The sequence below is a fragment of the Colletes gigas genome, unplaced genomic scaffold, assembly GCF_013123115.1.
Source record: "Colletes gigas isolate AHSC1104 unplaced genomic scaffold, ASM1312311v1 Colletes_gigas_Sc00012, whole genome shotgun sequence".
Lineage (NCBI taxonomy): Eukaryota > Metazoa > Arthropoda > Insecta > Hymenoptera > Colletidae > Colletes > Colletes gigas.
Window position 1 is genome coordinate 3,367,419 of NW_025106641.1, and position 21,339 is coordinate 3,388,757.

Consider the following 21,339-nt stretch of genomic DNA (forward strand, 5'->3'; position numbering starts at 1 on the left):
GATGCTGGGAATTAGGCAGACTGCCCTTGTGGGCTATTAATAATTCTTAGATAATTACTTGGGTTCTTTATTTGAACTACCCTTTTCTACGACCGCCACTTGGTCATAGTGTTCTAGATGTATGCAAGTATTACTACTATTGTTTGTATAAACAAAGATGGTCGATGACAAATCGGTGCTCGAATCTAGTTTTAATTTTAATTTTAATTTTAGTTCAATACGTTTGTTGCGCAGTCGAAAGCAAATGTATCTATGTTCCGTGGTCTACCAATGTGATAGTTCCACGAGGATCTTTCAACGCAAGGTTCCCAACGTGGGTCGCGCGATAACATAAGACAGAAAACCGCTCTCGTTTCCTTCCCCTCCGGGTTTCCATTAATCTCACTTCCGCGCAGAAGTCGGTAACAGTTTTCCGCCGTCGGCGTCGTCCCTTTTGACCCGTTAAATTGCGATCGCCGGGCGCGTGTACCTGCAACCCGCTTCCAGGAGCAATTAGTCACGGTGCTCTTGATAAATCGCTGGAATCCTAACCTCCCCATCGGGGTTAAGTCTCGAAAGCATCCCCTCCTACGTCAAATATCCAATAACAGCCGGTCGACTCCTCCGGGTGGTGCTGGTGGCTTCTCTACCTGCACGACGGGCATCAACCTTCACCTATCGACGAGAGATCGGCTTACCTTAATAATCGCAGGCGCGCCGTTCGACGTTCCAAGGGGGTTAGGACGTTACGGGGCCAGGAACACGCGGCCAGGCTCGCGAAGAAGGGTGTTTCCATGGCGCTCGGACGGGATCGTTCGTTACGCACCACGAGGAACGACGTGAAATCGCCCCGGAGATGTAATGAAACATTCTTACCCACCTCTGCGCGAACCGGAGACCCTGGATACCGCTTTCGACTCTGCAACGTCCTTTTCTTATTAGCTTCCGTGTAATTAGCTTCTCTCTAACGAGGAATTAGACGCGTTGCTCAGGTGTAGGGTGTCTTTGCCAAAAAGCGAGAATTCAGACGTCATCTTTGTCGAGGTTGAAAACAATCGACCGTACCAAGCCTCCAATTCGTAGTTTTTTGTTCAATTATTTGTATACCACCGACTTTGGATCGCCCAGTACGCGTTTCGCGGGGAATATTTCCACGGAGGGGCGTCGAAAAACAGACCCGGATCCACCCGTCGCGAGACGGACAATCGCGCCATCGTCCCCCCGATGACCCGACGAGAAACCCACAATCAACGATTTCGGGTACACCGGCTCGCGTCAATCTCCCGGTCCATTCAGGTGTGTTCGATCCTTTGTCCGTCCTGTGGTGAGGGGGGGAGGCATCGGGAGCGAAAGGATAAAAGGGGGGGGAGTTGAACGAGTCGAAACGCACACAGGCTCGGTTCGAATAAGTATCGTTTTATTAATATCTCTGTCGTTATTTACAAAACTTTGTAATAATCTCTAAATTTCTTCACCGTCACACGCTACTCGCTATTCGTCAATCGATTATACCTTGACGGTTGTCTGTGCCATGTGTGTTGTGTGTGTGGTGTCGATCGTGTCCGTGTGTACCGTGTGTTACATTAATTGCCGATAATGCTCGAGTGTTTTTTCGCTAAATTCGTTTACAGTAGAATCGACGAACGCCCCGGCTCGTCGATGGTGTTCCTCCCGGATTCCCTCCGCGTTTCCGGTCGGGCGTTCGCGCCCTATAGACCCGCCGCCTCTATTTACACCGTCGGATTCACACCTGTGACCTCGTTATCACAGCGCGCGATACGCGCGTAACAAAAAAAAAAAAAGAAAAAAAAAAAGAAACAAGAAAGGAAAAAAAAAAAAACGCTCGCCGCTCTCTTTTCGCCCCGTTTCCTTTCTTCGTTCTCTCGTCGACCGTGGAAAGAGCCGCGATCGATCCTCCTCTTCTCTATCCCGCGAGCGTACCGCGTCACAATTTTTTTTCTTTTTCTCTTTTTTTCGAGGAGCTCGCGACGCCAGCCCCCGAGCCGCGAGACGCCCCCGCAATATACACCGCTCCTCGAACTATGTACACACGCGTGTCGCGGCTCGACTCGCTCGCGACACGATTCCGGGGCGCGGAAAACGCGGGATCCGGAGCGTCTCGTTCAATGGAACCGAACCCCCGGCGAACCCGGGGCGGTCGATTAATCCGTTTCGACTGTTCTACCCGGCCGCGAAGTCGCTTCTCTGTCTCGCCTCCGGGGCCTCCCCTTTTCACTCGTCCAAACACCGGTGTTTCAGCTTTCCCCGGCCCCGACAGCTGATTGCTCGATCCTCTCTCTCTCTCTCCTCGTCGGCACACATACTCCTTGTTGGCTTTCTTCCGCCGAGGAATCCGGCAGACGTTGTTTCGGCCACCGAAATGGAAAATATCGGTGTTCTCTCGGCGTTCGAGCTTCCGGAGTACCCGGTATGTCTCTCTACCCAGGTCATTTTTACGGTCGTTTAATCTTGGTATTAGTTTCTTGTGTTGTCTTTTAGCGAAACCAGAATCGAAATGGAACTGAAAACTAACAATGTAACTGTTCTCGATCCTTGGTACTGTCTGAAAGGTGAGTTGATTTCCTGTCTTCCTGTGTCTCTTTCCGTAGCCCTCCGTAACTGAAATTGTTCTTTGAACCGTAGGTATCACGATGCGTGAAATGAAGACGCCTCACGAGTCGATGCTTTTAGAAGTGGTACAATGGCAGAGTTTGAGCTTGTTCGTACAACATGTAAGAAGGAACAGTCCAACAATTCTCGCGGTACCGGAAGTTCGAATATCGACTCCCGGACTCGATCGCGCGACGAACCCCGGAGGCTAACTCGAGGCGACCTTAATTGCTCGACGTCCGTTCCCTTTCCCGAATTTTCGCTTTAAAACACTTTTCGCGTAACGAGGCCTTAGCTTGCAAATCTCTCGCAAAGGAACCCACCCCGGCCCCCTAACGAGGACGAATACTTTTAATCTTTCCGTTCGCGATCGTCGTTGAATCCCTTCTCGACGTTAATCTGCATTAATCGATCGTCGTTCGAGAGAACCCGCGTTCGACGTCTTTCAAGGAATCTAGATTTTGTCCCCCCACTCTGGATCTTATACAAAAAGTACAAACGTTGTTTTCGTCTGCAATTAATTGTGAAAAATGTCGCTCCCCGGGCTCCGTCCTTCGACCATCGACGCTTTCATCCTTTACCATCGCCATATAAATTCACCAAAGTGCAAAGTCTAATTCGTCGGTGCTCCGAGTTAGCCTCCGGATCGTCCGTGTTCCCCGTAAATGGGAATTGAAATCCCGCCTGGACCCGGGGGCTCGGTGAACAACGATCCTCCCGTGGAACGCGTTGTTGCGACAACGTGCAACACTGTCGCGAGCGCGTCTCCGGTGTCGCTTTTTGGTGAAACCGAGTCACGCGATCGAACACGTCCCCCCTCCCTCCCCCCTTCACCGGGGTGTACGGTTTCTCGCAATTGGAATCGGTTGCGCTTCGAGTGGCCCCGGAGCAGATTACTCGCGCGCCTGCAATCCGCTTTGACGTTCCGTTGTGCCTACATCTACGTCCACGGTTTGCGTTGGGGGTTGCAGGTGCAACGAACTCGTTCCCGACACCCGTTTCGCTTTGTCTTCGCCCTCTCGATCCAACCCTACCGATCGATGTCCTTAATTCGAAATGCCTTGGATATACACTTGCTCGTGTTCCCTACACTATAATGGCGGTTCACCGTGGATGGAAGGAAACTCTGGCCTTCGACGTACCCCCTAACGCTCATGGGCCGATTGTAGGAACGATTCTTGTTAAATCTGATACATTCAAGGGATGATAAATGAAAATAAAAATAAGTGTTTTACTTTGTATAGTATTCTGTATCCACTCTAATAAACTAGAGGGTTGGACAAGGTATGAGCGTTAAGGGGTTAACAGCGACTTTGAAATTAAGTGTAGACCAACAGTGAAATTAGATACAAAATGAGAGGAGATATAGTTGTTTTGATTGGTCCAAGATCAGTATCTCTAGTATCTAGTTAACGTTGCAAACTCTCCAATGGCGGTCGAATTAAGACTCCTGAGCGCTTCTATGAACAGCTGTATCTTTAAAACGGTTAGAGATACAAAAAAAGTCTCACGAGGCAAAATTATAACTATAATTTTGATTTGGATTACAAAAACATACGAAGGTAGTTGTGTCCTGAACCAAACAGTTCAAAAGTTAGACTACTCAAAAATTAAGAGGCTACAGTAAATATTCCAATAAATTTGTTTACCTAGAAGCCATCTAATTTTGCTTCGTCAAATTTTCTTGTATCTCCTATTATTTTAGTCCGTGATCATGATTTCGAACGCTTCCGCCCACGCAAGAGCAAGCAGGCGACCGTGTATAGCATATCGTTAGGCCCTTTTCGAGAAGGTGCACGTCCCTTCTATCGTCGAATCCACGAAGGTTCGCGAGCTCGCGAGTCCACGGAGACCTCGACGGTTACTGAACGCTGAAAGTGTGTGTGTATGGTAGTAGAAGTTACAAAGAAAAATCGACGTAAGTACTTTACACAGGAATTACCTTTAGCATCGGGTTCGAGTTCACTTCGAGACACTTGAGAAATGTTCGCGAGTATTCGACCAAACGGTTCGAAGCGATTCGAATCGTTGCGCTACGCGAAAGAGACTTGAACGCATTTTATCACTGTCCCCGAGTAACCGTCCCGCGGTCGTAGCGCGAACCAAGTCCTCCCGGAGGATCCATCGAACGATCCTCCTCGATCTCCCCGGCCTCGTGATTCACACCGAGTTTCTTGCAACAAAAATTGTTCACTGGGTGGGGGGTGGTTCGTCACCGAAAAGGGGAGACAACAGTCCTCTCCCGGGCATAGTCGTTTCGAGGACGACCATCAGAGGCCCAGCGTTCCTCTGTGGCACGGGCATGGCGTTCCCGTAATAATCGACGGCGTCGAGCGTGCATGGGACGCGTTGCTCTTTCTAGGGACTGTCCTCCATCGGATACCAGGAAGCTGGACCCGCGACGGAGGGGTTCGCCCCCGCCGCCGATGGCATGTACTACCAGGCCCGGCCTTGGAACGGCAGGTACGCGCCGCACTGCGGCTGCTGTTGCTGCTGCATGCTCTGCTGCGCCCCCGCCCTCGTGTACGAGCAATGCTGTAGACTCTGGCTGGACGTCATCACGTGACTCACGCCGACCACCGAGTGATGGGACACCGAGGACGCCGCGTGATGGGACCCGTGGGGACTCGACGCCGCCGTCATGTGCGGTGCTGGACTCGCCAACGCGGCGCTCGGTCCGCCCCGGCTACCCTCGTTCCCGCCTCCGCCGCCGCTTCCGCAGGGTTTACCATCCTTCACCAGGACCGGGACAGCCACCCGACGCGGCGAACTCGCGCTCTGCAACAGGGAAAAGTCATCGTACGGGTTAAAAATCTTTCATGCAAACTCGACAGTCTTCTTTTTAACACAGTTCTCAAATTTTTGTTGTAGGTAATCCTGCAACTACGTCAAGAACCTGGACAATGGTAATCAATACAGTTTTACGAGCAACTAGCGAACTGGTCACTGATCAGACTGCTCGCTTGGACGTCGATGCCTCTCAGCATGTACATCCCGGAGTCTCTCGGACGCACGCATTGCACGGAAGACGTGGGACGACGGTGGTGGTTCGCCAGCAGGGCTTCTGTGTTCCGAGCAAACACGTGGGGCTCGGTAGGCACAGGTACTTAACCCGCGCGATACCTCGTGATCAGCGTACGGGTCTCCGGGCTCTCTAGCCAGCGGTGACTCTCTCTCATTACGAATAAACAGTACCCCAGCTACCGTGGACCCGGGTTCCGGGACTCTGTCGGCCGCGTCAACATCCCAGTCCCTAGCCCCCTGCTAGCCCCCCCCCCCCCTCATCGGTATCTCTCTTTCTGGCCGGGGACCCCACGGCATGCCAAACAGAAGCCGAAGCAAGCCGGCCGAGTACCTGCCGGAACGACCACTCAGCTGTATCAACATTCGGTACACGACATTCCTCTTCGATCTCCACGATGCTTTAATAATATAATCGCGCTCGGGAATAACGCCTCGTACGCGGCCACGATCCTTCCACGGAACCGACCCGCGTCGCTTTCTCGTTTGCTCGAGCCCAACAACCGCGGAGCCGCTACGCCGTCCGCCATCTTGATCGCGTGGGACGGATTTCGGTAAACACGCTACGAGAGTTTATAGGAGATTTTTTGGTATCTTCTGCTTAGGGGGGAGCATTTAATCTTAGACTGATGTAACCGCTACAGATGTTCGTGGACTTTATCATGAGGAAAGAGCAGTACTCAAGCTATAGAAGCAGTTATGCCGAGGAAACAGTCAGTCAGACACGTCCACCAGGTTCTCCAGGTGATCAAATTTGTTGTACCTTGCATTCCCTGCCCCTAAGACTCTACTTCTACTAAATATCTTTTGTCGAAGGTTTCGATGACCAGGAACTGAAAGTGAATAGAGGATGGGGGCTCGTGGACTTCATCGCGAGGAAAGGACAGTACTCAAGCAATAGATGGAGTTATGCTGAAGAAATAGTCAGAAATAGTCAGAAGAATAATCAGACAGTAACTAGCTAACTGACTAGCTCACTCCTTGTTAGCTAGCTGGCTAGCTCAGTCCTGGCTAGATAACTCGTTAGCTCACTCCTTGCTAGCTAGATAAGTAGCTCACCCTTAGCTAGCTAACTGGTAGCTCAATCCTTGCGTCTACTAGGTTCACCAGGTGATCAAATTTGTCCTACCTATCGTTCCTTGTTCCCCCAAGACTCTATTTCTAATCTACTAAATATCTTTTGTCGAAGGTTTCGGTAGCGAGGAACTGAAAGCGAGAAGAGGGTGGGGGCGTGCGTAGCGGCGATTCGGTTTCGAGTGGTCGAACACGGACTTACGTGGACGCCGCGACCGCGAACATAAGTGCAGGCATGCCGTGCACTTCACGCTGACAAAGTGACGATTACGCTAAACGCATGACGGTCGGCGCGCGCGTCACGCGTCACGCCACTTTAGCCACTTCAACGCGCGTTAAGCGATTTCCGGCGAAAATGGCCGTGCTTAGGAACGGAGTAGTACGTGTACATTGAGCGCCCGGCCACCGACGCATAATGAGGCTCAATGTTGCCGTGATTGGATTCTCGGGAAACATATTTACGCGCCCGGTTTCCCTCGCCTCCCGCTCGATGGGGGGAACGACGACTGCCCCTTTTGTAGGTTACACGTTCTTTCCACGGAAAGAGAAAATTGTCGACGGGGCGGATTTCGGGTCGAGGACTCGGCCGTGATCGAATTCTCGAAGGATACCGCGGACAATGACTAAGTATTCTTTAACGTCCCGACCCTACGGTTTAGAAACGTTCTTTAACAGTTTGACTGCCACGTCACCCACATATGGGTGACAGAACTTTTAACAGTGGAACTGAAACAATTAATTCTCAAGTTGAAACTTTAAAGAATATGAATTTTAATAGGCTTCATAAATTTTAATGGGTTACGAAAGTAACTACTAGGACAACTTTTAAGTTGTGTAGTTTAGAATTGACTAAAATCGAAGTTTTGGTCTTGCAAACAATTTTAGGATTTTAGACTGGCGGTCAACGTGTTAAATTGTCTGCGCAGAATTTGGATCTACCGGAATTAATTTTAATCAATTAGAGACATGTAATGTTTTGATCCTGCAAGGTCCACTTGGGGCTTGGTGGTGCTTTGTAGAATCTTTTGTCCGATTTTTTTGCAAGCGACAAGGACACCGTTTGGTACGCGAGTTTACCCCACTTTTGCCTATTTAATTCGTTTAATATATCGCGGGCATAGGAACGAGGCCGGAGATATTCGCAAAATAAATTGTACTTGAAACGTTTCCGGGCGTTCGTCGACGACGTTCCCTCCATCCGCGAGCGCATCGGGTATCTAAATGCGCCGCGTGACTTCCACGCGAATGCATCATCTCTCGTGGAAAAAAACACTCGTGGTCGCGGTCGCGGCCGGAATTGATGTAATTAACTAAAAAGCTGAGCTCCGACGTCGCCGCCGGCGGCCCCCTGGTCCCGTCCTACCGTCGTCTGCGTCTCGTTCTTTACAGAAGCCTCGGTCGAACAAAGAACACGAGAAGAGATATTAAAAGATTTCTGCCGGGACCTCTCGTTTCCGCGACGAATGGAATTCAATGGGTACCGTAAACGAGGAAGTGGTTTTTTCTTTTTTTCTCTCTCTCTTCTCGGATCTAATAACCGATGTTTTACCGCCGGTGTAATTACATTAGACGGTCTCTCGATAACCGCCAAACAGCCTTCGGGGTAACCCCGGGGGGAGCAAAACCGGGCCAACGGGGATTTCTCCGCCGCCGTTTTCCCTGTAATTCGCGCGACCCCGCGATCAATCCGGACTTTTCCGACCGAACGTGCTTTCCCGTTCGTTGGATTCTTTTAACGATTCGGACCAGTCGCCGGCCGCCGGACGATAATTTCCTGGACGGATTTGGGTTAAGTCTCCCCGGCCGCGGAGACGTCGACTCTCGTTTCAGAGTCGTCCTGGGATCTTTGGACGGCTTTGATTCGAGAAATTTAGGGAAATTGTTTCGTTTAAATTGATCCGGAATAAAATAGACTCCTCGATGTAAAATTGAATTAATATCCAATCTGGGAAGAGTGTGATTCATTGTTAAGTAATTAGATCGCAACAACATGGCAATTATCGCTTAATCATCGTGATATAATCAGATCACTCGTTACGATGTTTGCTTTTTAATTTTAAGCGCCAGGAAAATGGTAGAAAGGACAACGCCGTTTCCACGACTTCCCTGGACTTAAAATCGCGACGTAGCAACGACGCCATATTGCTTGGGTCGTCCCGTCGCGCGATTAATCGGTTCTCCCCGCGAAAGACAAAGATGGGGGGGGGGGGGGGGGCGTCGTAGTCGATCTCGATTCCGCGACTCGACGCTTGAATCCGCGGGTCGACGGATCGACGTTTGCCGTCTCTGGGGGATGGGAGAGGTTAATCGATATCAATACTAGTATTGGTAACCCCGATTCGCGTCCAGGTGTTGTGCATGACTGTACTCACGGCAAGATGGCGACCGGTCCTCGAGCACCCGTTTCCGCGCTCCCCTGCAGGATACCTCCCCCTCTAACCCCCCTTGCTCTACGGTTCTCTCACTCTCTCTCTCTTTCTTTCTCCTTCTCGCACGCTCTCGCTCCCCGCCTTCGTCTTTCTCTCCTTCCTTTTCCCGTGTTCGCTCGCTCGCGCCGCCACTTGAAATTTTTTACCGCCGCGAGGGGAGGAAATGGAATAAAACGAAAGAAAGGGAAAAAAAAAAAGGGAAAAAATCGGAGCTCCGGCTGCTGCCAACCCGTCGTCTACGCCGACGACGAACGTCGGCCTCGAGGCTGCCGCTGCTACCCGGTGTTTCGACTCGCGAGGCGATTAATTCTCTTAACTGTTAATCGCGTTTCGGTGATCGACGGACGAGGGCTGTACACGGGAGCTGGCTCCAGTTTGGATACGGTTAAAGCACTGAGGCACTACCCCAAAGGGTTATAATTATATATAATTTTTAAATAAGACTGTTTTCTTTTAGGAAAGAAGAGGGAACTCAACTCTAACAGGCCCCATTTTGGACTCTAAAACATTTAATCGTGAGGTAACTTTGTTATCTTTGATGTAAAGCTTCATAAAAATAGGTACAATAGCCTAAAGGTCCTATAAAAAGCACCATCCCAAAGGGTTATAATTATATATAATTTCCAAATAAGACTATTTTCTTTTAGGAAAGAAGAGGGAACTCAACTCTAACAGGCCCCATTTTGGATTCCAAAACGTTCAATGATGAGGTAACAGTTCAACGTATCTACATTATCTGTGATGTTAAGCTTCATAAAGATAGGTACAATAGTGCAAAAATCCTATAAAAAGCACTATCCCAAAGGGTTATAATTAGACTGCGGATCTTAATGCAAATTCATATTTTTATTAATAGAATTAATAAAATGGGAGCTTTGTAGATGACTGTCTCAACCCTTAAATATAATAATTCGTATCTTACTTTAAGTATTTCTTATATTTTTGCATATTGAGTTAGTAACTTACTAGTAGTAGTTTCTTATAGTTTCTTAGAGAGTAGTTTCTTGAGAATTAAAATTCCCCAAAAATGCATAAACATCCGCAGTCTAGTTACAATTCTATATAATTTCCAAATAAGACTATTTTCTTTTAGGAAAGAAGGGGGAACTCAACTCTAACAGGCCCCATTTTGGACTCCAAAACATTCAATCATAAGGTAACAACTCAACGTATCTACGTTATCTTTCATGTTAAGCTTCATAAGGATAGGTACAATAGCCCAAAGATCCTATAAAAAGCTCTGCACCGATTATCTAGGAAGCTAGTCCCGATCGGCGATAAGACACACTGGAAAAAGTTGTTAGAAAATAACGAGAGGGAGTCCACGGAAGAAAGGAGAGAAAATGGTTGCCCCGGTCACCCGGAAGAATTCGGGGATTCCCTGTGTCGGGAGACCTGTCCGCGGGACGCGTCCCATTGTACGGGAAACGGGTAACAATGCTGTAACAACTGCCACGCCCGGTATATTGTAGCCGCGATACTCCGTTTCGCGTCGGTGCGTGCACGCGAACCCGGCCACGCAATTACACGTATCGTCGAGCAGATCGAGATAATGGAACCGAGACTCCTGCGCGAACCAAACGTGGAGGAGGCGGGGGAGGGCGGAGGAACGGTAAACAAGCCACGGAATTGAAATCGAGACCGACAGTCGACGGCAGTGGTCCGCGGAAGGAAGAGGACGGACGACCATACGGAACACGGGACAGAGAGAGAGAGAGAGAGAGAGAGAGAGAGAGAGAGAGAGAGAGAGAGGCGAATTGAAGAGTCCACCGGGGGCCTACGAAAACTAACGAGTAAATTATGGGGCGGCTGCTCGTCCTGGCGTGGACGAAACCGAGGGGCGAGGACGGTTTACAGAGATCGGGCCGCCGGATAACTTTCAGCACCATTAATGTTCTATGGGTGTTTACGAGCCGCCGTTTGGCGGCGACAATGTCGAGCCTATTTAGGGACAAGATTGATCGTGGACGGATCTTTCTTCTGGGCGTGTTTTAATGCTCGAAACTGGGGGGCTGGTAAATTAACCATGTGTCCAAGGAATAGTCTATTTTATTCTGTAAGCCATCGCTCTGGAGGAACGTTTTTTTACTAGAGATCGGGATCGCTTTCCCCATCGACGGGACACCATTTTTTATCGACCCGTGGACCTCGGTTCTCTCGCTGTCGGTGAAATCTATTTGTCTTTCCCCTTCACTCTCCCATTTACTTTCTCGTTTCTGTCTTTGGAGCAATTAGGCGAGGAACACGGAGGCGGGGTAGGTTCGACCGTTCGATGGCTGACATTTTTGAGTCCCGCTATAGTCACCGCATAGTTACACGCGCTTTGTTTGCCCTAACGCGTGCCGGGAAAGGGTCCCCAAAGAAGAAGAGAACGGAAGGTAAACGAAAGGTTAAATTCACGAGGCAAAGCAAAGACAAATGGAACGACGACTGGAAACAAGTTGTATTAATCCGATGCAGGATAATCAGGTGGCACTCGAGCGCCCGCCGTGGCGTAAACGCGTCCACAACGGCGAAACACAGACCCGGGCGTAGAAAATGACTTTGGGATCGGTCAGCCGCGCCGGAAAGCGAAAAGTGGGTTCTCGCGCGAAAACCGTGAAACGAGCGCGTTTTCATCGAATTTCGATGATACGCCAGGTGGAAAAAAAATGCTCCACGAGGATCCGCTTATACCGGGGACGCGCGGAATCTCCGCGCACGAGTGTCGCGCGCGTTCATCTCCACACGCGTATTTTACAAAAATAGTGCCAATCGAGGGAAAAAAAGCAGAAAAAAAGAAGAAGAATAAAACGGCACAAACAGCGATAACGAAGTGGTCGCGACGGGAACGATTTCGAAAAAACATTTCCAAGAACCGTTCCACGGACCGAGAAACGATGGACGGACGCAAGGAGCTCGCGGATAGGCAAACACCGCCGTCGATTGTTGACACGAGGACGATTTTTCAGCCGTGTCTCTTTGCATCCGCTCAGAATATTAGGCGAAATTACGAATCCAGTAAATTTGTAAAAGACTGCTCGAGGAATAAATTGTTACTTCTAATCGTTTAGAGACGATAGGGATGAAGAAGGTTGTATCGTTGGTTTGAGGCGGTTAGGCAAACACCGCCGTCGATTGTTGACACGAGGACGATTTTTCAGCCGTGTCTCGTTGCATCCACAGGTCAGAATATTAGGCGAAGTTACGAATTCAGTAAATTTGAGAAAGACTGCTCGAGTAATAAATTGTTACTTCTAATCGTTTAGAGACGATAGGGATGAAGAAGGTTGTATCGTTGGTTTGAGGCGGTTAGGCAAACACCGCCGTCGATTGTTGACACGAGGACGATTTTTCAGCCGTGTCTCGTTGCATCCACAGGTCAGAATATTAGGCGAAGTTACGAATCCGGTAAATTTGTAAAAGACTGCTCGAGGAATAAATTGTTACTTCTAATCGTTTAGAGACGATAGGGATGAAGAAGGTTGTAAACGTTAGTTTGAGGCTCTAGCGTCAGATTGTATACTTTATATTGAATCTAGCTTTAACGTAGGAGGCTGTTAGAGAGGAATTGATGCAGAGATAGCGTAGGGAAAAAGCGACGACGTCTGTGATTCCTGCCTAAACAGGAATCGAACAATTTGCTGCTAATGCATGCCTCGGCATCCGTGATCTCGCATACTCTCGAGCCTCGTAATGTATTCAGAGGACGAGGGGAGGGGGGAGGGGTGAATCTGTGTGTATCGGGACGATCGCTGGCCTCTGACGTCTCTTTTGAATGTTATTCTTCCAGAACGAGAGGGAGCTGGGTGTGGAGGAGCGATTCGTATTCGCCAGTGCGTGCGACGAGATCGAGACAGGGCACGTTTCGAACTCGCAATTACGATATCTACGGGAATCTCCGGCCGTGTCATTATTAGAATCGATAAAACGAGGTAGAAAAAAAAAGCGAAAAGAGGGGGAGAAAGGGCTCCCTCGTTGGGTATCTCGAGCTACCCGCATGGATACGAAACTCGACGCCATTACCAAGATTTCGAAAGGAATAACACGGTGGTCAGGTTGTTTTGCTAGATTAAATCTTACCAAGGAGTATCTCTAAGAAGCAAAGATGGACGACATAGAGTAACGTGATTATTAATTAGTTTTCAGGGTCATCGGGATGTGACAGCGTTGCAGGAGCAATCTATCCGTGTCGTCGGTATCCTCATTTGAGACTCCAACGGACTCGTAGGGCTACGATAGCCGCGATTCGGTCGCCTCGCGGGGCAAACACTCGAGCAGGCGGGCATTTTTATTTCTCTTGTTGCCCCGGTTGTCGCCGCTGTGCTAACGAATCGCGAGCGCGCGTAACTCAAACAAATTCTGTTGCTCGCCGGTGGATAAAGGATTGAGAGCAAGATAAAAAAAAAAAAAATAAAAATAAAAACAGACGGGCCACGCCATGAAAAACCGTGGAGCGAAAACAGAAGACCAGAGGAGGGAAAGGAAAGAAACGATATCCCCCCTTCTTCGTCGTGGCGTGTAATTACGTGTTTAACAGGGACAATTTTACATTCCGCGGAACGTTATCCCTTGAAAAATTTGGGATGGAATAACGGAATGAATGCAAAATCGCTTCGAGCCGGTCGAGTGGCCCACTCGAAACGAAATACGATGTGGATGCGAGGATTCGTGCGTCAACCCCTCCTGAACGGGAGGGGGGCGGGCGGGCATTTTTCATTTAAAAGCATTTCATTTCGAAACGCTCGATATTTTGTCGTCGGGTTCGCGTGTGTCTCGTCGTTTCGAAATCCCTCGCGAAAATCCGATCTATCAGGGGAGGGGGACGACGTATTATCGAGGAACGAACGAATAGCAGAATTTAATTGAATGTCACCCCCCACCCCTTCGCGGGAGGATTTTTCCAGCGGTTCTTTCGTATCTTCCTTGAATGAATAGTTACCTGGTTCTGAGCGTTCTGTTCCGCCATCTGTTTCTCCTTGGCTTGCCTCTTGCACTTGTATCGATGATTTTGAAACCATATTTTCACCTGAAATGCAAAAAAACAACCTCCTTAATAGAAAAGAAAAAATAATAATAATAGAAATGGTAAAGACGGTGGATTTTAATATCTTTTTGTGTATAAATTTTAGGACTGTTGGAAATTGTTCAGATTGAAAGTCGTTGGAGGCCGTACAGGGTCTTCTCTTTTTTCCATCGAAAATAAAGGAGACGGGAGCGCGAACTGTCGTCAGGTAGGAGCTCAAATATTTTTACAAGAGGGGGAGCGCAAGCCTTTTGTCGCGTGTATACGTTTTAAGTAACCTGGAACTGCCCGCGGACCCCTAAACCCATAATCCACAGTTATTATAAGTCTGTTATTCCTTCGAGAGGGATTTAACGCCTCGTTCGGTTTTTTGTACGAACGGGAGTCCGAATTTCCGCTCACTTCCGCCCGGAATAATTTTCCTCCTGATGTTTTCCATCACTGCGACAGCGGTGGAAAAAATTATTTTCTGATCGTTACGCCATTTCTCTTTCTTTGCGTAATTTGCCTTTGATCGATGAATATCGGCAGAAAATGATAATTGCCAAGAAAAACGCCATGATCGTCGATGTTACAAAGTCGTTTTAAACGGGGGAAACACAGCGAATTCTTTAGAAAAAATGAAAAAAATATAGTCCAGGCTAAGAGGACTTTCGTGTGAAAAATCGCCTCGCGTGGCCTTTAAACGCGTCGCAAGGAACAACGGCTTTACATACCTCCGAACACTTTATAACATTTAGAAAAACATTATGCAGAAACGTTTGAGGTGGTTCTTTTTGTTGCAACGATGAGGGGACCAGAGTAACGTTCCTCGACGCCTTCACCGTCGCGTAAACGATCTTTCTCGACACAGAATATTCACGTCTAAAAAGATTTCTGATTTTTTTTTAGATTGGAACAGAAATAAACTCCCGTTTGCCCCGGTAAACTAATCTTCTGACCGCCATATTGGAAAATTAAGTACAACACGAAGTTCGAGATCTCAAGAAATGTTTTGCAATGGTAGACTAAACTCTAAAATGTTCCAGGACCGCAAAACGGTGATTTTCTGGCGATTGATGGACCGAATCGATAGTTACCCAACGGACCCCTGTTCCGCGCGATGGTCGAAAGCAAAATGGGAGCTTGTGAAGTTCCCGCGGAGGAGCAGCGGACGCGCGGGACTTGAAAGAACCGCTCGAAACCGCTTTTACGGCAATTGAACGCGATCGGGGAACGCCGTTCACGCGCGCGGGATCAGGATCGGCATCTGCTTATGACAGGACCGCGTTATAATCCTCATTGTGCATTATGCGCCGTTCACGGGGGCCTCGATACCGCCGCCATTGTCGCCCGTCGGCGAAAACAATGGCGCCCGCGCCGTCGGATGATTTTGATCCTTAACGCGGGGTCGCCAGGATATCGTTCGATCCGTGTTAAGATCCCTGTGTTTCGAGATCAAATCTATACGCTTAACCCCTTCTTATACTTTAACAAGTCTGACTTGTGATGAAGATTTTTGCCTATCGTGACTATCACGAGCTAGACTCGCGAACAAAAAATCGGCGCAAACGTAAACATCACGAGCCAGGCTCATAGACGCCATTGAGTTTCACTTCCTATCTGTACGCCACAAGAGTTGGTCACGATTCTTATAATCTTTGTTGCAAAACAGTTTAGTATCAGTGTAGTCTGTTTACCATACAGGAGAAAGGATTAAAGTCTCGAAGAGCATGGAAGATAAGTTTGGGAGTATAAAGGTTTAAATATAAAAGGAGTACTCTTGGACAACACACCAATAAAGTAAGAAACTCGGACACTATAGAAATTACAGTGCACGCACGATTTTAACCAGAATGTTCTGGAAAGATTAGGCATTGAATGGGGTTTTTTTATTCCTCAGGAGCAAGGGAGCAGCGTATTCGAGGATTCCACAAGGAGTACAAAGGGGTAAAATTAGAGGCATGTGTGAAAGGTAGGCCTAAGCTCGATTTTTATCGCAACGAATCAAAGGCTCGTCTCGACCTATATGTTGCTCGGCTGTAACCTCCCACTCGAGTGGCTGTAACCCGCTGCAATCCCCCTGTAGCCCTCTGTAACCCCCATTGTCGAAGTTATGCGCGCCGAGAATGCAACGAAAGCACTTTAAGGGGCCCCCGTGCAGCAGACCGTGTCTCGAGTGCCTGCCACCGTCTGTCTAATTCTTTGAATATTAGCGGGATCGGCCACCCTCGAAAATTCTTTCTCCCCCATCGCGTTCGCCGCCTCGCGTGTGCTGCTCGAATGCCAATCGTTCTATCGGTGACTCTGCTGGTTCCACCTATTCCTCGATCACGCGATCCCGAGTCTTACGATCCTCCCAGAGGTACATCGAGACACTCTACTCTGGGGGCCCCAATGGGCTCAGATCAGTACATTAACCCTTTGCACTCCTATGTCGAGTGTGATTCGACGTCAATTTTTATGTTGGGAGCTCCTTCGTCAAGCCCCACTCGACACTTTTTCAAGTCCAAACTAAAGAGTAAATAAAACAGATATTTAAACAGGTAACTTTCAAATAAAACACTTAAAGGCGTTGGTAGCCGCTGGTAACAAAATTGAAATATAATTCGGGGCGCAAAGGGTTAATAGACCAGTGCTACGATCGCTAACTATCCTTCCTAACATTTCACTTACTATGATATACATATTTCAGAGCCTCCAGACGAGAACCAGTTGGATCCAGATGGATGCAACGAGCGAGAACAAGAATCGTAAACATTCCAACCCCCCTATCGAAGGGTATTGAACTGACGCGAGCGTTTTCCAGGTGCTAGGAAATCAGGGCTCGTGTAAATGACGAATGATCGCGGAAGACGAGGATTCGCGGCCCCCAGGCGGGGGCGTAGTAAAGAAAAGCTCCTTTGAGAGCCAGTGGGGGGGCTTGGCGAGCCCTCGACGCGTCGTTGCGCGACTTTCCGCGTACGCTTTGTGCCGCGACCGATGCGTAGGGCTGAGAGAGACCTTATCTAAAAGCCACGAAGAGGTACTTACTAGACGAGGTAAGTACTCTCTCGCCGCTCCCGTTCGTTAATTCCTTTTTCCACCGATAATCCACTCGTCGAAGCCGTCGGAGTTTCGGGCGTGCGGCGACTTCGAGAGGTCTACAAACAGCCTGCTCGCTTCTACGCGCGTTTCTCCTCTTTCGCGTGTCGCGACTCTTTTTTCCCCCCCCGCGGAATTCTCTTTCAGACGAGGAAATAAGGGCTCGATCCGTCCCCCCACCTTGGATAGTTCCGACTCTAACCCGGGCGAATTTACCACTCGTCACTTTTCTTGAGACCACTTTTTCAACCTTGCCTCCTCGAACCCTTTCGTTCCGTGTGGTCTTGGAATCTCAAAGAATCGTTTGTTCGTACGAAAACGCGATATCTCGAGTGAATTATCAACCGATTGATTTTCAGGTGTTCGAGTACGCTGGCGAGTAGTGAAAGTTGTTACGCGTCGCGACGCTTTCTAAACTTCCACCATGACGGACGAGTCAACACAGTCAACGTGCCTGTAATTCCCATGGAAAAGAACGATCGATGTCCAAGCATAGATTCAGCGAAACGTCCGTACGTACGCCTAGGTTTCGATCGTGGAAGGTCCTCGCCTCGAATTTCTTTCCTCCTCTGCGTGTACACACCAGTTATATCCCTATCTCGTTCAACTTTCTCTGTTTACACACCACATCGTTGCGGGAGCGACGGACAAACGGAATGACGGACGGGCCGTTCCCTTGAAATAACAATTCCCTGCGACGGGTTCATCCCGTCTCCATCGACGGGATCTTTCTGCCAACCGGCGATGCAGACTCCCTCGTGCCAATTCAGGCATCGATACTACCTCCACGTTGCTGGCTTTGTTCGATAGAAAAACCCCTCGTCGTACGCTACCTATTTACCCCCCTAGAAAACCGGGAAGGAGACTCATTTTGTAAAAACATTCCTCCAAAATAGATAGTCGAATCGTGTTAGTTAATTTGAAGCTAAAAAAAAATAGATTCATCGCAAGATTCGTTTGCAAAATTGCAAAAGAATGGCTGCATGAGATCCTGTGGACCCCGGGAGCAATCTGTTAGGGAAGGCCTTGTTTGCCTTGGTCGGGCACGTCGGGGCCCCGTGCAAAAAGGCAACGGGGCCCGCGGGGGTCCGTTGGAGGTTTGCTCGCCGTCGGGGAAAGGGGAGCTTAGCTTTAACTTCCGATTAACTTGCGGTTAACTCTCGTTCGGTCGGGTAGGCAAATGAAACGCCTACCGTGAGCGTTCGTAAGGATCCACGGAGCGGACGGAGGCTTTTCTTCTCCGAGAAAGTCCAACAGGGACCTGTCGACACGTTCCTTCCGGGCTAATTGGCGGAAACAAGCTTTCACGGATGATTTACAGGCTTGGTCGATTGGACGTTCGCAATATTGACTCCTGGGATTAGTGTTCATTAGGAACGAGCCTCTAATTGCGAGTGAATGATAAATATGTAGTATAGAATATAGAAATACCCATAGAACAAAGCGGAATTGATGTTAAGGCGTGATTTCACTGAGGCAACATGTCGCATGCGGCAATTACGTTATGTAGACACTTGACATGTGTATTTGCTACACATTCATTTGTTTCCTTTACGAAATAAAGAAATGCGGGATTATTTGATATTGTTTTGTCGAATCGACAAGATTGAACATGTCGAGCAATGTCGTCAGTTAATGACAAGTAGCATGCTACACCCTTTGGGGAGACGCTCGCGTTCGTCCTCGACGGTTTCGTTAATTTTTGCGGTTACCGAGCCGAATTCCTCTTTTTTCCCCCTTTTGCCGTCCGGGGGAACCTTCACGGTCGAAATACGCGCGCAGTCGATCCTCCACTTTGTCGCAGACGTTTAAAAAATTCCGCGCGGCTTTCCAGAAATTATTCACCCGAGCGTGTCCGTGTCCCGAACGCGCGCGATTCTCTCTCGCTCCTGTTGGGCTATTCGTCTCCCGGGTCTGACATCAATTAGTGTATCGAATAACGATAAATCCGGGAGGGCAGTTCATCAAACGGACGCACGGCACTCGGGAGGAACATCGAGTACCTGTTCGGCTTATGCTCGACAGAGGCGAGTCCGTACATCCGGCGACGAACTTAGGGGGGTGGGGGGTTAAAGTGGACGATTGATCAAGTTAGCGTTAACGTCATTACGCGGTCGTGCATCGAGGGTTGACGCAAAACCACCACCGCCACCCTTCCTGGGCACAATCGCTTCCTCGGGCAATTTCATCCGACACCAACTTTCCGACGGATTATCCGCCGGAAGCCCCGTGCGGCTGCCTCCGGCTACGCTCTACGGGGCTCCCCCGGTCCTGTTGCTGGAAAGAAAGACGCGTGTAATCGACGGGGATTGCCACTCGAGGTGTTCTCGAACGATTTCTAAACGCATCCGACCGCCTGCGGCTAGGTGCCTTCGCTGGAGACAACGAGGAGGAATCATTGGGGTATCGTTGCCGCAATAAAGTCTCCACACTCGTAATTAACCCTCTTGCTAATTACATTCATCTTCTCCGTAGGTCCTATTCACCTTACTGCTAGTAAACAAGACAGAAATGGAACGAAACTTGGAATTTTCTATCAGGTTTGATATACGCTATTATTCTCAGAGTAATCTATAATATTGAGAATAGTATATCCAGCTAATTTGTCAACAGATTCGTTCCAATCGAAGAACGTATCATAATGGCCCCCCAGACTCGAGAAGACGTCTTCCACGACGGGAAAGAATTGTCACAGAGCCGGAAGTCGTTGGAAAAAATTACATTATCCCGTCGCGGTTGAACCTGCGGATACCCAAGGATCAGGCAACGTCAAATTATGATTAGGGCTGTTAATTGTCCCGTGTTGACCCTCCTGAGTGGCGGCCCGTGGGCAAACACGATTCCCGCCTCCCTTTTGTTGTTTTAACTCAATACCATCGGCCGGGGATGACTTACCGATTACCAGCCGGGGACGTCTGAAAACCCGGGGGCTCTTACGACCCGACAAATAGAAATGACTTTACAGTTTCACCCTTAACGAGCCCCGCGGAACTTTAAATCCACCGTTCCACCGCTAGCGGTACTTTCGAACACTGATTTCAAGTCTAAGAAATTCGAGAAAATCGCCATCTTGTCACCGCTAAGCGCACAGTAAGATCCAAGATGGCGACCCTCTACCCACGTCGGTTATCGATCAATACCGTCTTGCTACTCGATTTTTACCACGCGTATAGTTTATTAAACGTCGCGTACGCCTTTTACAACCGGCACTCGAATTTTTCCAGGAAAACGCGAGGACTTTCGCGACCCTCGTTGATCGCGCTTTTCGTCTCCTCTAATTTCTTCTTCGGGGATGATCCGAGCAGGGGTGGAGGGACGCGGATGTTTGCGGTTGAAATGTATGCACCCTCGCGCGACCGTCCCGAAAGTGCAGCGGGATCACAAAGAACGCCTCCGCGTTCTACGAGGGGGGAGGACGAGGCATAAAAAGAAATTGGGTGGCGTATTACGCGACAGCCGCGGTTCGAGTGTATTTACAATACACTCGTGAGCTGCCTCTTCGTCGCGATAATTGACGCAAACACACTGAAAAACTCATAGAGCCGGTGCTCGTATCGCTTTTTCGTTTCCGCGCCGCGTCGGAGGACGATCGTTAACGATTATTTTTTCAAATAAAGAGAGAGAAGAGGTGAAACTGTTTAGAAACGTAAGCGGATAGGCAGGCCCCCCCCCACTCTCGGGCGTTTTTAATCGCCCGCCGGGATTCATTTGTTACGCAATCGTCCTCCAGTTTGTCGCGAGCGATCCTTAAAATTTCGACTCGACGTTCGAGAAACCGTTGCATCAACTCCCGTTCGTTTTTTGTTCGCTCGCGGACCGTATTGCGCAAGCATAGTGTATGAAACAAACAAAGCAAGAGGCACTTAGCGCCGTAAGTGGCTATAGTTGAAATTCCTCTTATTAAAACCTGAATTCTATTTGTTAAACGTTGGCAAACTCCATTTACGATATCTCCGCGATATGTCGAGATATTAACAAAGGGCGAGCTTCGCCGTTTGTCCCTCGTGAATCGAATCAAATTTTAAAAATAAGCAACGTGTGTTAACACTTTGACTGCCACGTCACCCATATACGAGCGACAGAACTTTTAACAGTGGAACCAAAAGAATTAATTAAAAAGTTGATGAAAATAAAAGTAACTATTAGGACAACTTTTAA

General features: G+C 48.8%; 1 protein-coding gene across 1 annotated transcript in view; it reads right to left on the reverse strand.

The window, feature by feature from the left end:
- Positions 1-5,025: 5,025 nt before the first annotated feature.
- The window catches only part of LOC122398886 (homeobox protein Nkx-2.4-like), a 28,990-nt gene continuing 12,676 nt past the window's right edge, over positions 5,026-21,339 (reverse strand). The window contains exons 3-4 of the mRNA XM_043399147.1: positions 14,035-14,121; positions 5,026-5,367 (exon numbers count right to left, since the gene is read on the reverse strand). Coding sequence (XP_043255082.1) covers positions 5,026-5,367; positions 14,035-14,121 — 429 coding nt within the window. The remainder of the gene's footprint in view (positions 5,368-14,034; positions 14,122-21,339) is intronic.